This window comes from Lissotriton helveticus, chromosome 9 (genome assembly GCF_964261635.1).
Source record: "Lissotriton helveticus chromosome 9, aLisHel1.1, whole genome shotgun sequence".
NCBI lineage: Eukaryota > Metazoa > Chordata > Amphibia > Caudata > Salamandridae > Lissotriton > Lissotriton helveticus.
The window spans coordinates 720,531,771-720,547,712 of record NC_136070.1 but is presented as its reverse complement, the minus strand read 5'-3'; the positions used below and the strand labels follow the sequence as shown (position 1 = coordinate 720,547,712).

The 15,942-nt window shown below is 48.6% G+C and overlaps 1 protein-coding gene across 3 annotated transcripts in view; it reads left to right on the top strand.

The window, feature by feature from the left end:
- The window catches only part of PC (pyruvate carboxylase), a 2,151,284-nt gene that overhangs the window by 510,257 nt on the left and 1,625,085 nt on the right, over positions 1 to 15,942 (top strand). For all 3 annotated transcript variants that reach the window (XM_078660828.1, XM_078660829.1, XM_078660827.1), the window contains one exon: positions 11,862 to 12,046. In XM_078660828.1, coding sequence (XP_078516954.1) covers positions 11,862 to 12,046 — 185 coding nt within the window. The remainder of the gene's footprint in view (positions 1 to 11,861; positions 12,047 to 15,942) is intronic.

Here is a 15,942-nt window from a genome sequence, read left to right as displayed (position 1 = left end):
TCTTCCACAGAAAGGAGCAGTGGCGTTGGTGCGGGAACCGGAAAAGGGCCAAGGATGCTTCTGACATTACTTCCTGGTTTATGTTCGATCCTAGACCTCATATACCTGAACTTCTTCCTAAAAAAGAAGTTCAAAATGCTGACCCTAGCTCAAGTACTACTGGTGTTGGAACTTTGTGACTGGATGGTGGTGTTCGACCTGCAGGATAAGTACTTTGGCATCCTTATTCTGTGGTCACATTGCGAGTTCCTCCAGTTTGTGGTGGGTTATACCCAATACAAGTGTTCAGTACTTCCCTTTGGCTTGACATGGGCACCGGGCACTTCGGCTCTTCAATAAGGTGATGGCAGTGGTGGCAGGTCATCTTACAATATTGGGCATCCAAATATTACCCTATTTGGATGACTGACTGATCACAGCCGATTCGCAAGAGGTGGTATGTCACCATCTGGAGTTGAATTAATGCCTGTTGTTCGACCTCCGCTTTTCATCAACAAGCCCAAATCTCACCTGCGGCCCTCCAATAACTCCAGTTCCTAGGGTTGATACTGGACACTATCCTTATTCGTGCCTTTCCTCCACCACAAAGGTCCAGGCACATTCAGAAAATAATTCCATCTTTCCAGCACGGCATGAGAGTTCCAGTCCTGAGTCCTAAGATTCCTAGGTTTACTGGCTTCCTGCAGTCTTCTAGTCCTGCACGCACCTTGACATATAAGGGCCCTCCTGTTGTGCCTCTGCAGGCAGTGGCTACAGCACAGGTGGGACCTTTTGGACTCCGTGATCTTCCCCAGTGCTGTGTCAGAAGTGGCTTGTTGGGGGAACAAGGTGAACCTGAGCTGCTCAATGGCCTTCACTCCCCCTCTTGCTGTGACTACATTAGTGATGAATCCCTCCTCCTTAAGTTGGAGAGTCCATCTCGAGGATCTGGAGATCAGAGGCCTCTGAAAGAGCAGGTTTTCACCATCAACCTGTTAAAAGTGTAGGTGATCGACTGCCGCTCAAGGCGTTTCTACACTCCAATCAAGGCTGATCCTTCCAGATCTTGACGGACAACACAACAAGGTGGTAAGTCAATTAACAAGGGAGATTAGGGTCTTTAGGGGGTCATACCTCCTTTTCCTGGAAGCGTTGAGTCTGTTTTTAGGCACACCACAAATGGACAAGGCTTACAGGCAGTAACTTAGTGGAGGTCTCTGAATGTTGGACCGGACAGCCTGAGCTGGTATTATCTTGTCAACCACAAGCAATGTTCCCTCTAATATTTTTCCTCTGTGTGCGGCAGTGTAAGGTCTATGTGCGCTGCAACCAAGGCTATGTGCGCCAGTAACCAGATCGCGCATGTAGGTGCAGCGCCAAATATCACTCCAAACTTGCTTAAAAAAGTGAAAAGATGGTGCATTTTCTCACCAACAGATCCAGGTGAATGTTGTTAAGGCAGGTTTGAAACCGTCCCACATGTCAATTTGAAACCTTGGCAACTATGTTGCTGCATTTCTTTTCTTAATAGAGCTGGGCTGTGGGTTGATAGTGTGCATTTGTTCAAGTTTTCATGTTATTTCAGCTCACAATGGGTGCTGCAATTAACATGAAAACTTTAACAAATGCAGTTTCAGGGCTGGGTTAGGGTAGGGCCGCATCAGGCTTTCGGCTAACACATGTTAATGCTAGTGTCCACATCACAGCATTAAAATGCATTTGTCCTGTATTCTAGCGCCCCTCTGATAATACTGCAATTGAGGTACACTTCCAATGAGGCAGCACCAGTACGCTAAAATTGTCTAACATATATGAGCATGCAACTGCGCCTTCAAATTCAAAATGCAATGCGTCAGAGATAGAATATTCATATACAGCGCTGGGCAGGCCTGGCCGCTAGCAGGTTTAGGCAACAATAAAAATGTCATGATAACTCCGGTGATTAATGTTCTTCCTAGAGATAGATGGAGTTTTGTCAAGTGGAGCTTTTGACTCATGGAAAGGTAGCACAGAGGGCTAATGTGCCTGCTGCAATTAACATGTACCATCCAGATCACAAAGTGCACATAATGTAAATGGGTCAGTGGGTTACTGCTTTAGTCAGTGAGATCCTTTTGATACTTGCAGTTTATAAGTCAAAATCCTAAAATAGAACAGTGAGCTATTAACGTTCATGTTTTCACCAGACTGATTACCCTATGTTTGCAAAAAGGGTTCATTTGAATAGAAATCAATTCTGTTTATTGAAGAGAACCCCCAATCATGATATTACATTCTAATTTCAGTGTGTTTCTCCAAACCAATCACTATTAAACTATACTGCGTACTAGTATGGATGTCATGTCAGTCAAACACCTTGTAGTCATTTGTTGTATGTAACATTTCCTATACAAAGATTTACACACATATGAGTAACTGTCTCAGTGTAAGGAGTGTAATGTAAAGTGCTCTGCCACCCTACACTGGTAGGAGCGGCGCTGTAAATAAAGTTAAATTCATCTGAGTCAGAGTTCCTTTTTGAAAGCAGTAAAGGAGGTGATTCCACGCACTAGTGGAGGTAATAGTCTGACGAAAACAAAAGGTAGTGTTTGCTAAATACCTTTGAAGCGCTTAGTCACCTTAACAGCTTGAGTGGTTACTGCTGATAATACTCCTTAAACTGATCGCTAGATTAACGTAAAAAGATGCTACTTTTACAGCCATTAAATTTGCTATTCACGCTAAAGGATTTTCTTGAGCAGTAGCAGCTCGCACTATAGAAAAGGCTGGAGACCCACTGGCTATATAGACCACAGATGCACATAGCTGGCTATAGCAAAATTATTGTATGAGTCCATCTTCCATCAACTTTAGTGCTGAAACCGGCTGTACTAGTGCTTCCTTCGAAATTTGATTTTAACTACTGTACTTTTGAGTGTGTGGAAGCAGTCACATTTTTTAACTGTTTGCTAAAAAAGCAGGAGAAAAGTGAGCAAAAGCGGACTGGCCCCCTTAAAGGATATGGTTGAGAGGCTTGGTAATCAGTAGAAATAAATTACATCAAAAGCGTTGCCTTTCATTTAGGTTGGTAGTGGGGGACTAGGCCTGAAATTTAAAAGGACCAACAGATCCCTAAATGTATCAGCCCATGGTGAGCAAGAAGAATCTAAATTAATATTAAGGTCTCCAAGTAATAAATACTAAGTGTGTCAGAACTACTAGCTGTTGTCAACATTACAGAAAGATTACTGGATTTACTGGTGGCTGAGGTGGATCTATAAACTAAAATTATTTAATAAAGACCCTGCAGATTTTCTATTTTGTTGGAGGAGTCTCAAGGTCAGATGTTTAACACGATCTCATAGTCATAAACGCCACATCTATGTATTTTGTAAGCTGCCAGAGACTAATAAAAAGGTGAACCCCCTCAAATAGGATTTTCAGTAGTATGCTGGAATATTTTTTACACAGGAGCCACACAAAGTTGCCTTCGTGTCCCAAATGAGAAAGGGTGCAAGGAAGTGTTTAGAAGGCTTAACTGTAATGTTTATATTTGATTTTATCTTAACAGATTAGACAACAAGGGTCGAGCGAATCAAATAAGTAAAAATTTTACGTGATTACTACTTTAAACAATATGCATGAATGCTAGCGAAGTTATTCTATAATGTACTTCAAATGCGAAAAAAAAGGCAATGCAAGCTCACTCTGAGGTGGTAAGTGAACCCTCAAGGCGCACTAAACGAATATGCATTTTAAAACATGATTCATATCACAAAGTTATCTAAGGATGCAAATACATGCTTGTGAGTCAAACAGCAGCCTCGTTTCTACATCATGGGAACAAAAACGGTCACGTTCTCACTTCGCACATCTGGTAAAATACTAGATTAAAAAGTAATCATAGGCAGATGATGCTCCTAAACTAAGTAACAAACACTAATGTGCACGTGAGACTGTCATTTAAAAGTTATCCCTTTGCACACCATTAAGAGACGGAATACCAATACAGACAGGCCTCAGTAAGAACAACAGAGTTAAGTCCTTGATAAATTGACGGATTCGTATTCCCTGACGGAAAAAAAAACTTTAAGATGCGGTACAGGAGGCCTGGGCATTTCCAATGAGCCATGCGCATGTGGGTTTTGCAGATCACTGGAACCATCAAAGAGTTCATGTAGCATCACCTAAAACTCGCAATTTCATCTGATGGTCATCTGTTCGGAGATTGCCACCGCATACCTTGAGTAAAGCAACTTGCTGACTGGACAAATATTGAATACGATATTGCCTTTCCAAAACCGAGGCACGTCCGTTGAATTCAAAGTGAACGTATGAACACATTTCTTTTGCTCTCCAGAGTGTGGCTGAAGGGCATATCGTGAGCTTTTGTTTAAAGCATTCATGTTAATCGCTGCTCGTGATGGGCTCTGCAATTACCACGAATGCTTTAAAGAAAAGCACACGATGAGCCCCACAGCCACACTCTAGAAAACAAAAGGAATTTAGCAAGTGCTCCTGGAGCGAGCACTTGCTAAATGCCTCTAGAAATGCTGGTTTTTCGCGCTGCTTCAGTGGCGCGAATGCTTTTAAGAGATGTGTGTGCGCGCCACACACATGGCAGTGCGCGCTCAGGGGCACTGATATGCGCTGGCGCCCAGCCGCGCGGCTTCCAGGGAACACTGACCACAAGTGACATCTTCTACCAAAGGTACTTTAGGACATCTTCGCCCGGTGGAGCGCTCCTCATGTGGACTTGTTTGCCCCCTCGGAAAATGCTTAGTGCTGGTAGTTCCGCACCCTTCAGTATCCATCGAGAGGAGCCTTTGGAGATGCGTCTCAGTAAGGTAGAACTTTCAGCTGCATTTTACATTTCCCCCATACCTTGATTCCTCGCGTTCTCAAGAAGATTCACCAAGACCGGGCCCAATTTATACTCCTCATCATTGTCCTGGATTGGCCAAGAAGGGTTTGGTATGAGGACCTTCTACAATCCTCTAGATGTCCCTCGATGCATCTACCATGCAGGCCAGACCTCTATCTGAGTTCAAGGGTATGGTTTTGGGCCCCCATCTTGGAGGTCTCCACCCACTTGCTTGGAAATTGAGTGGGAACAACTGTGTTCCCTTTGAACTGCCACAGGAGGTGATGGGCATCACCACCAAATCTGCTTACTTAGGGCAGATACAACAGCTTTTTTTCATGGTGTGCAGACAACAATGTGGACCCCCTGCTGGCTAATCTATTGCAGGTCCTGCAATATGCACTGTCTCTTGCTCAGAAGAGTTTCACAATAGGCAGTGTCGACGGGTATTGTTAGAAGGTGGTTCTGAGTCACCCGGATTTTTCGCTTTTTAAAAACCTATTTGTTGAGCTTTTACTGTGGGAGAGCCTCATAAGTTGGGACTCCCCCACAGTGAACTCCTGAAGAAAGGGACTGCATGTGTATTTTACCGGTGACCCCCCTGGCGCAAGTAGGCCGCTGCACTGCAGCCAGAGTAAGGGGCACTGGGCTGGTTACATACAGACGTGTGTACATGCGTGTGCACCAGGGCAAGGGCTGCGCAGAGGAGATTCCTGGCATGCGCAGCTCAGGAGCAGCTGAAAAGTGAATGGTGTGGCAGGACCTATACAGAGCTGGGTGGTGACATGGAATAGGCTTTCTACAATGGGAAGAAACATTTGAGGGAAAGTCGGTGTGCTTTACTGTTTTCACTCCATTATTTTCCTATGAGGATGGGGAGAACATGGGCTAGTTTCACTTTCCTAGGGCCTACAAATTCCAGAGATGCACTAAAGTCCACTGTAACTTAGGTGAGAAGAAGCATTCTGCAGAGTCCAAAGTCATATTTGTATTGCTTTTGGGTCATCCAGAGATGTCATATTTTTCTGAGTCTGCTCATTACCAGAGCCTGGCTGGGGCAGACTGCCAGGCTAGATTAATGACCTTCCTCCCCAAGCTGTAGCATCAGAGGCCTAGCCCTTCACAAGCATTTTGAGGGCGAAGGCCTCCTCTTCAAGAAGAGAAAAGGGGTCGAGCTACAGGATAATCCATCAGCAGCTGCCACGTGGTGCCAGGCACCAAGCTGCTATGGAGAGTAGGCAGCAAGAGGGAGAAGGGGCTTTCAGAGACCATGTGGCATGAGATGCCTGGACGACACCATTTTGAACTACCCCACAGGCCTGGGCAGGAAGGAGGGAGCAAGGGCAGAGAAGTGATGTATTGCTGTTTGATCGGGCAAACAGAGCCTTCCTGCCAGCCCCCTCCCAATTCTTTAAAAAGAGTTTGCACAGGAAGAGGAGCTCTCTCTGGGGTGTGGTCTGCTGAGGACGACAGGTGCTGGAGCCTGGCACCATGGGTAGCTGGAAGGAAGAACCTCCAGACTGGCCTAGGACCCTGACTTGGGCCAAAAGGGGAGACCAGTACAAGTGACCAGAAGCCTCGGCCTCTACGCCAGGAGAAGAGAGCCAGGCGAAAGGCTAGCGCAGGGAGCCAGTGAAGATCGCTCCCTACTGCATTTATCCTCCTGGAGATCAAGAGGGCGAAAGTGCTCCCAGTGGCTGGGGAGAGCCACCAGAAGCAAGAAGAGGCCAAGATCTGGAAGATCGGTCCCCTGGGAGCAGAGATATGCCCCCCAGAAGATAGGCAACCTTTGACCTTTTGCCGACCGACTAAGCATGTGGGGCTCTGCCGCTGGTCCAGAAAATGCCCCCGGGTGGGTCAGGTCCCAGGGGTTACCCCAGCAGAATATAAGTCAGGGGCGCTGTCGCGCTCCCCATGAAAACTGCCCCAGTCGGGTGCCAGGAGCCCACCCTGGCCCCTGATGAAAATGAAGTCTGGGAGCGCCATCGCGCTCCCCGTGATCATGTCCCCGTGGGGTTCCAGGAGCCTACCCTGTCCCCCGGCGAAATAGAAGCAAAACCAAGGAGCGCCATTGCGCATCCCGTGAAGGTGCCCTGATGTGAGGTGCGAGATCAGGGGATGGCTGACGCACTCCCCCATGGCTGTAGATAGGCGGGGAGTGCCCATGCTCTCCCCCGAGGTCCCATTGGACCGGAGGCAGCCTCGCTCCTGCCCGCAGGAGCGTGCAGACCAGAAGAGACGTGTCTGCTCCCACGGCAGCATGCGAGGGTGCTGGCCTGTCGGGGAGCCAGCTCCCCGAGCTGCCCTCCAACGTATACAGGACGTGAGTTCCCCAAGTGGGACCAGGGCCCTCAAGAGGAGGTCCGAGGGGCCCTGGTGGGACCGGGCCCCGACAACAGGAGCAGCTGGGGTGGGCTCCCCGAGCTTTATCACTCACCTGGGGGTCCGGGTGTAACCGGACCCTCCAATGAAGACAGACTTGGCCGGAAGCCCATAGCGCGGCCCTCCCAGCACAGCGGGGGAGCCGCTGCTTTGATGTTCACTCGGTTAGAGGAAGCACCCCATAATGCTTTGCAGTCCCGAGCCAGCCTGCAGGAAAATGCCTGTTTTTCTGCTTGTGGTGCCCCAGGAGGACTGGGTCACCACGAGGTGTGTGCCACGGTGCAGGGGGAGCTGCAGGAGCAACGCAGTTTACCCATCACGAAGGAAGAAAGTCCCCCCATAATTCTCTGGGTACTTGCAGAGAATAACCCCGCAAGGGCTCAGTACAGGCATCAACAGCATCCTGTGGCTGGAACTTTTGTTCTTCAGCTGAGGGTGCGTTAAGGATTGCGCCAAGAAGTGAAATGTTAAGGGATGAGTTTGCGGACGTCTGGAAGAAGGCATCCCCTGGAAGTGAAGAGGTGTAATTGCACCAGAAATGCATTGACCCATTTTATTTCTCCTTAGATGGATTGAAAGTCACATGTGTAATGTGAAGTACCTGTGTAAGGTGAAATCATAAGCCAAGTGGGGTTATGTTACCAGACATTCCTGCTAGGGTGTAGGCCTGTATATGCTTAATCCTGTGATTCTAACTGTGATGCCTTTTAGGGGCTTTAATTGCAATGCATTTCAAATGTTATCCAGTAAAAGTACCTCCTTTAAAGTGATGTCCAAACATGGATTCTTGATACTGCGTTAGGGGAAGAACCCAGACTCCTTAGCCACTAAGATGTAGAGGTGTATACTGTATGGTAAGTATACGATGCTTAGTCAATGTTGTGTCCCCACAGCAGGTGTACCTATTTTTAATGCTTGTTGAGCTGATGGGGTGGGTCGCCACTGGGATGGTGCCAGTTGGTAAGGCCCTCGCTCCAGGTTGTGTCAACCCACTGCCTTAGGGGGGCAAGATGATGTGCGTACATGGGAGTGGTGGTACTAGCCCCCGCCCCCCCCTGCAGGAGGGGTAGAGATGTTATGCAATGTCACAAAGTACTCTTACTTTTATAAAGCAAAGTACAGACTGGGCAATCAATTATTGAGTGTTATTTCTGCGCACCTGTAATGGCGATTACTAGCCCACACCTTCTCCCTTGAATAAGCCTTAGACTGCTCTGCAGCGCTACCCTCGGAGAGTCAAGCACTACAATAGAGTGTTTGGTTCCCAGTAAAGGACAAATGTGACATGTTATTTGTCCAGGCCTCACAGATACTGCCTCGTTTTTCACCAGGTATTAAGCTGCCTTGTCTGCATTCCTTTGTCTGCTAGACTAGCCATCCCTTTTTAAGTCTCACATTGTTATGCACTTTTGGCAGTGGTTGACCAATATGTATCCTTCAACCCCCTTTTGTTGCACCCCAGTGGGACCTTAATCTAGTGTTGATGTTTCCTATGGGAATTCCATTTGAGCCCCTGCATAGTTGTCCCTAAAGGCAGTTGATTGAGGTGATCGCTACCAAAAAACAGTTTTACAGTCAGACGGGTGAGCGAGTTACAAACTCTTAGCTCCCACCCTCCTTCTACCTCTTTCCATCCTGACAAATTGGTGTTGAGAATCCTGGCTGAAGTGGTGACCCCATTAACTTAGGTCAGACCATCATCCTCCTGTTCTCCTATTCCCCATTCACTCCCATTAAGGAGGAAGAGTGGCTGCATCAGTTGTATCCTAGGCGGGTAGTCGACTACCATCTCGACTGCACCAAGTACATATGACTGGATGATCTGCTCTTTGTCAGTAACTGCTGAGCCAAGAAGGGGAAGGCTGTAGAAAAGAGGACCATCCCCAGATGGATCATCTTAGTTATCAAAACCTGCTACAATTTGGCCAATAACCAACCTCACCCCCCCACCCCCCTTCATACCTGAGGCTCTAGTCTCCTTCTAAGAGGGCCAAATCCACAACTTCTGCCCTAGCCAGGGTAGTTCTCATCGTAGACATCTGCAGGGCGTCGACCCTGCAAATATTTTGCCAAGTACTTTCTTGAACTCTGAAGTGCGTATAAGTGCGTCAAAGACCGCTTGGATAACAACGTACATGACAGCAAAGAGCTCTTCAGCATCGTAAAGGAACTCTCCAACCCCAAAGACATCCCGCCCTCTCAAGAACTGTGCGACTCACTAGCTATCTTCTTCCACCGCAAGATCGCTGACATCCACGACGGCTTCAACACCAGGACCGCCCGGACTACGCCAGACTCCACCTCCCCTGTGAACAGCGCCGTCTGCCTGACCTCCTGGTCCTACATCAACGACGACGAGACACGCAAGGTCATGAACTCCATCCACTCAGGATCTCCGTCAGACCTGTGCCCACACCACGTATTCAACAAAGCAGATGCAGCCATCGCACCCCAACTACGGAAGGTCATCAACATCTCCTTCGAAACAGCGACATTGCGGGAAAGCTGGAATCGTGCCGAAATAAACGCCCTCCTCAAGAAGCCCAAGGCGGACCCCTAGGACCTCAAGAACTTCCGGCCCATCTCCCTGCTCCCGTTCCCGGCAAAGGTCATCGTCAACAGGCAATTGGCCCGCCACCTGGAAGACAACAACATCTTGGACCCATCCCAGTCCGGATGCAGACAAAAGCACAGCACTGAGACAGCCCCCATCGCTGCCACAGACGACATCAGGTGCCAACTAGACAACGTCGAAACATCAGCCCTCATCCTCCTTGACCTGTTGGGCGCCTTCGACACGGTCTGCCATCGCTCTCTAAAGACATGCCTCCTAGAAGCCGGAATCCAACAGAAGGCCCTTGACTGGACCGCATCCTTCCTCTCTGGCAGAACCCAGAGCGTCCGCCTCCCACCCTTCCGATCCGAAGCCACCGAGATCATCTGCGGCGTCCCCCAGGGCTCATTCCTCAGCCTGATGTTGTTCAACGTCTACATGGCCCCCCTCGCACAAGTGGCCCGCCATCACGACCTCAACATCCTCTCCTACGCCAATGACGCCCAGCTCATCCTCTCCCTCACCAAGGACCCACACACCCCCAAAACCAACCTCCACGAGGGAATGAAGGCCGTCGCCGACTGTATGAGGAGCAGCTGTCTGAAGCTGAACTCTGACAAGACAGAGGTCCTCATCCTCGGACCCACTCCCTCAGACACGGTCTGCCATCGCTCTCCTGGGACGACTCCTGGTGGCCGACCACACTGGGAACAGCACCAACACCCACCGACCATGCACGCAACCCAAGATTCATCCTCGACTCCTCCCTATCCATGTCTAAGCAGGTCAATGCAGTCTCCTCCTCCTGCTACAACACCCTCTGCATGCTCCGCAGTGGATCCCGACCGAAACAAGAAGAACGGTGACACAGGCCCTCGTCAGCAGCAGACTGGACTACGGCAATGCACTCTATGCAGGAATCCCAGACAAACACCTACGACTACACCGCATCCAAAATGCCTCCGCCCGACTGATTGTCAACGTCCCCCGCCGCAGCCACATCACCCCGCACCTGAGACCCACACTGGCTCCCCGTCGACAAGAGTATCACCTTCAAGCTCCTCGCCCACGCACACAAAGCACTCCACAACGCCGGACCAGCCTACCTGAACAGCAGACTCCGCTTCTACACCCCCACCCGCCAGCCCTGCTCCGCCAGCCTCGCCCTTTACCGCTGTCCCCCGCATCCAACGAACGACCTGCAGCGGCAGATCCTTTTCCTACCTCGCCGCCAAGACCTGGAACACCCTCCCTACCCACATAAGGCAGACCCAAGGCCTACCTGCCTTCAGAAGACTCCCTGCCTTCAGAAGACTCCTCAAGACCTGGCTCTTCGAGCAGTAGCAGCACCCCCCTCCCCTTAGCGCCTTGAGGCCCTCACTGGTAAGTAGTGCGCTTTACAAGTACTCTGATTGGTTGGTTGATGTGCACTTTGTCAGAACTGTTCTACAGGACATCTTTCTTTAGCTATCCATGAAACCTCCTCCATGGGTAGGGTATTGTGTTATCTGTTCTATAGATGAGAAGAATCTGCAGGTGGAAGTATTCATCAGAAGAAAAAGTTACTTACCAGTGGTAGCGATCTTTCTGGTGGTTACTTTTATCTACCGCAGATTCCTCAGTGACTTGCCCGCCTCCCCATTTTGATGGAGCGGTTATAGGGACAGTTACTAAGATTCTACTTTAAAATTGTTGGTACTAGACTAGTTGACAGATGTCAATCAGTTACTCTCCTCGAAGGCTGGGGAAAATGAATGGAAACTGATGTTACATCAGGATAGATGCTATATGGCTTCTATGACGTCACAAGACGGTACATCCGGCAGTGATACGAAGCCAGTGCCCCCCACTGGCGACATGAGAGCATTGAAGTTTGCGGATCCAGTCTTGTGCCTGGGATTGTTCTACAGATGATCAATCTGCAATCAGATTGAATATCCACCAGAAAGATAGTTCTCGCAGGCAAGTAACTTTTTCTTAAGACCTTCTTTTTTGTAATCCAAGACCCTTGTAAATGTTTTGTAATATGCAATATCGTACATATGCAATACATATACACACTATTAGGTAGTTTTCCTGAAATTTTCTATCTAATTTCCACAGGTGAAATTGCGATCCGTGTATTCAGAGCATGCACCGAGCTAGGAATCCGAACTGTGGCAGTGTATTCGGAGCAAGACACCGGACAGATGCACAGACAGAAGGCCGACGAGGCTTATATCATTGGCAAAGGGTTGCCCCCAGTCCAGGCATATCTGCACATTCCTGACATCATCAAAGTTGCCAAGGTAAGAGGCCAATGGATTGCAAGGAGAACTGCATAAAAGAGTTGGCCTTAGTCTTGCGCCACAGGGGCCGATGTATGTGGATGGCCTACAGGAAAGTGGTACAACAGTAAGAATCTGTGCCACATTGTAATGGTAACATGGCCTTGAACTTAATACGCATCTTCTTCTGAACGGTCTGTGACTGGACAAAAATGGAAAAAACGTGGTTATTATTCAGTTTCTTTAAAAAAGGCTTTATGTTGTTGAGGTGTTATGGAAAATTATCATTTGTCGCAGGTTGCGATCCCTTTTATAGGACCAACAGTGTAAGTGATATAGGTTACACAACCACACAATATGGACGTAGATTCACCAACATGCCTGGGGTAGCGGACGTGACAAAGCACGCATTTTGTCCTTAACAACACCAGAGGAAGTAACATTATATGACCTTTAACCCTATATATTCCCAGGAAGTGAGGTCACACAACTTTATTCCTGATGGCATTACTATATTGACATAGTTGAAGAGGCATAAGAACAGTATGATTAATACAACAACACAACACATACAAATGTCTTATCAATGCCTCCAATATTAGGGTGCTGACATAGTCTTTGAAAGCTGTAGGGCAAAATCCTTGTCCTGAACTCGTGTGAGTGAAGCAAGTGAGCCCGACCTTTTCTATGGGGAGTTTGGGGTCCTTCCAGTGATAAAACTTAGAGGAAAAGGGAGTTCAATAATGCATTTTAAAGTACAATTTTTCACATAAATTTGCTAAAAAGCTTTGGCTCTCAAGAGGCACTCATTAAATATTCACGTTCTTTGTGTGCCAAACCAATGAAAGCTGATGCTCCCATAAGCTGACCCCTGTTTTTTAAAAATGTGCTGTGGAGGCCCCCATATGTCAAAAAGTGACATCAGTATGCCAGGTCTAGCATGTTGTCATGGATGCCCCCAAGTCAAATATTACATACATGTCTGTGCAAGAATTCTGCCATTAAGGCCATCCATATATCATGGGCAACTCATTTGTCAAAAAAATTACCTCCTAATATGTTAGTGCCAGCATTTTGTCATTGCTGCTCCGGCCCACCTTCGTTGTCCTCCCTTCTGGCAATAATTACCTCCAATGTGCTAGTGGCAGCATTATCTGAGGGAGCCTATAAGCAAAAAAAATTGCATGTGATATGCAAGAGCCAGTTTTTTTCCATAATTTGTGCCCATTATGCCAGGAATTACCTCCACAATGCCAGTATTTGTCAGAGCTGCTGGTCATGCTAACCATTGCCTCCAGTACGCCACTGCCACTATTCTACTTTTAATCTGTCCGTGTGCAGGCCTGGAAACGTTGGCTGCCCTAAGCCACATGTTTGTGTCAACTACAAAAAATGGAGCGAGGTAACACCCCAATACCGGACGCACAGCTTGATTCATCATGCATATCAATGATGCCACGATTTAATCCATTTCACATATTTTTATTCCAAATTCATCCAAAACTTCTTTTTTTTTTTTTATTGCTTGTCATCTTGTCACATGAGGCGCTTAAGTTTTCCCTGTATCCTTAATGCAACAGAAATGCCCATCCAAGCCTTATTCTGAAACACGGAGTGTACAAAGGTAATCCACCATAGTTCATCCTGATAGCCCAATGCATTTCGGGCCTTTCTTGGCCCTTTGTCAAGGGTTCTCTACAAATTCAAAAAATTGTTACAGTATGTTTAAAGCCGCCTAAACATGTTAAAAACTGTACATAATGTTTACCCCTTCACTGCGGGGTGTCGTCCCCCCCCCCACCCCCCGCACAGCGGGGTGGAGGGGGCCGCGCGCGGCGCCACCGTGCTTGTGACGAGCTGAGCTCGTCACAGCCACACCCGTTTTGGAACGTTCAGCACAACGGGGAAATTATCCCCGTGTGTGAACGTTCCAACGGCCGTGACAAGCTCAGCTCATCATGAGTGCAGCTCAACCGTGCCTCATGACGAGCTCAGCTCATCATGAGCACTCAACGGGTTAAATGCTCATACCTTGAACTCCAACTCACCCCTTTATCTACGTCTTCCCGCTAAGTTCGTAGCCTAAAACTACTACCAAATAGATACCCAGGCCAGCCTCTCCAACTTCCTCAACTTTACTCATTTACACATCCATCTTTCAAACCTTCTCTGCTCAATTCCCGTAAATGTGTGAGAAAACCCTCATCCAAACTTGTTGTAATCCTACAGCAAAATATCACTTGCATTAACCACTTCGCTGCGGCGCTAATTCTGCCGCTGTGCTGGGACATTCCAATCTCGGGCGTGGCTCGGTCGGCCCCCGGCCGTCGTGCGCGCACGCCCACCGTGACTCATGGCGGCCGGGGGCCGTCGTGACTCATGGCGGCCGGGGGCAGTCATGAGCACGCAAGAGGCTAACCCATGCCTTCAACATCTGTCATTGTAATCGCCTTCCCGATATGTTCAGTCTTCCTAATACTTCACTCTCTCCTCACTCTGCTTTTTAGGTTTTGCCTGGCGAAAAGATGCGCTCTGCGCATCTTTTTCGCGCAGGCGAAAACCTGATGAGAACTGTAGTGTGGCTTTGGGTCGGCCCTCGTCATTCATTGGCTGGCTCCATAAATGGAGCCTAGCCATTGGACGAGGGGCCTGTCCGTCAATGCCGGACCAGATTCGGGGGCGTTCCCGAGATTCTTTGGCTTTTGCCGACGTCACGCGACGTCAGCCGAAAGCCGGGAACGCCCCCGAATCTGGTCCGGCATTGCCGGCACTTCTGCGATCCTCCGGTTCCTACTCCCTTCCACCACGGAGCTGGTGATGGTAAAAGCGCCTCTGCCCCGATTGTGTCTTTCAGCTTGCGGCCGTTAGACCACAGCCGCTGGAGGAAGCCCAGGTGAGTGTTCTTCGTCCCGGTCCTGCTCTTCCCCCCTCCCTCCGCCCGCAGTCCTTCTTCGTCCCGGTCCCGGTCCCCCCCCCCCTCCCCTCCGCCCGCAGCTCCTTCCGTCCTGCTCCCCCCTCCCTCCGCCCGCAGTCCTTCTTCGTCCCGGTCCCGCTCCCCCCCCCCCCCCCCCCCCCCCCTCCGCCCGCAGTCCTGCTTCATTCAATGTAACGTTTGCTTTTGGTTTTTTTTCACTTGTAATGTTCTCATGTATCAGTTCTGTTCCTATTGTGAAGCGCTCTGACACCTTCGGGTCCGCGCTATATAAAAACGCACAAATAAATTAAATAAATAACCAGCTACTATGTCTTGGTCATTTTTTTCTACTTCGCTGTCCATCATCATTAAGCTCAGTGTGTTTGAAAGGCGGAGATGGAACTAGTACAACTTGCTTACGGTACCATACATGTGCACAATACGACAGTGCGTGTCTTCCTTTTTTTTGTTAAGTGTGCTGTGCGCTTATTGGATTTATGGTCTGCCCGTCTCTTCGTATTCAGCGCCCATGGGAGCTGAACCCGGTATGGGGTGAGCAACAGGGGAGTAGGTATCAATGGCGCAGTAAGGGCTTGCACAGGGGCACACAGAGCTCTCATTGTTACCTATTAGGACTCTACCAGCGGCGAGGAGAGCCATTTTTCGTGCTTTCTCTAGGGCCCACTTGCTTCGCCGCTGGTGTTGAAAGCAAAAGTGGAGGTTCCTGCCACGCCTGTTCCTTGGCAAGGACGACGTGCAGCTTCCCTAGGAATGACACTTGCCTCTTCATTCAAGGTTTTATACTACACTCTTGCATACGAAAGTGGGTATGGAGCCAGGTACAGGGTGTAGATTTTTTTTTAAAGTCTTCTTGTCCAGGGGACTAAAAACAACATAAATCTACTTACCATATAAAGAGATTAACTTTTCCTAGGTGTTACCTAATTGGATTTACTGGTCTATGGGTACTAAACCTATTTGCTCCTTTGTCCTCAAGCACCAT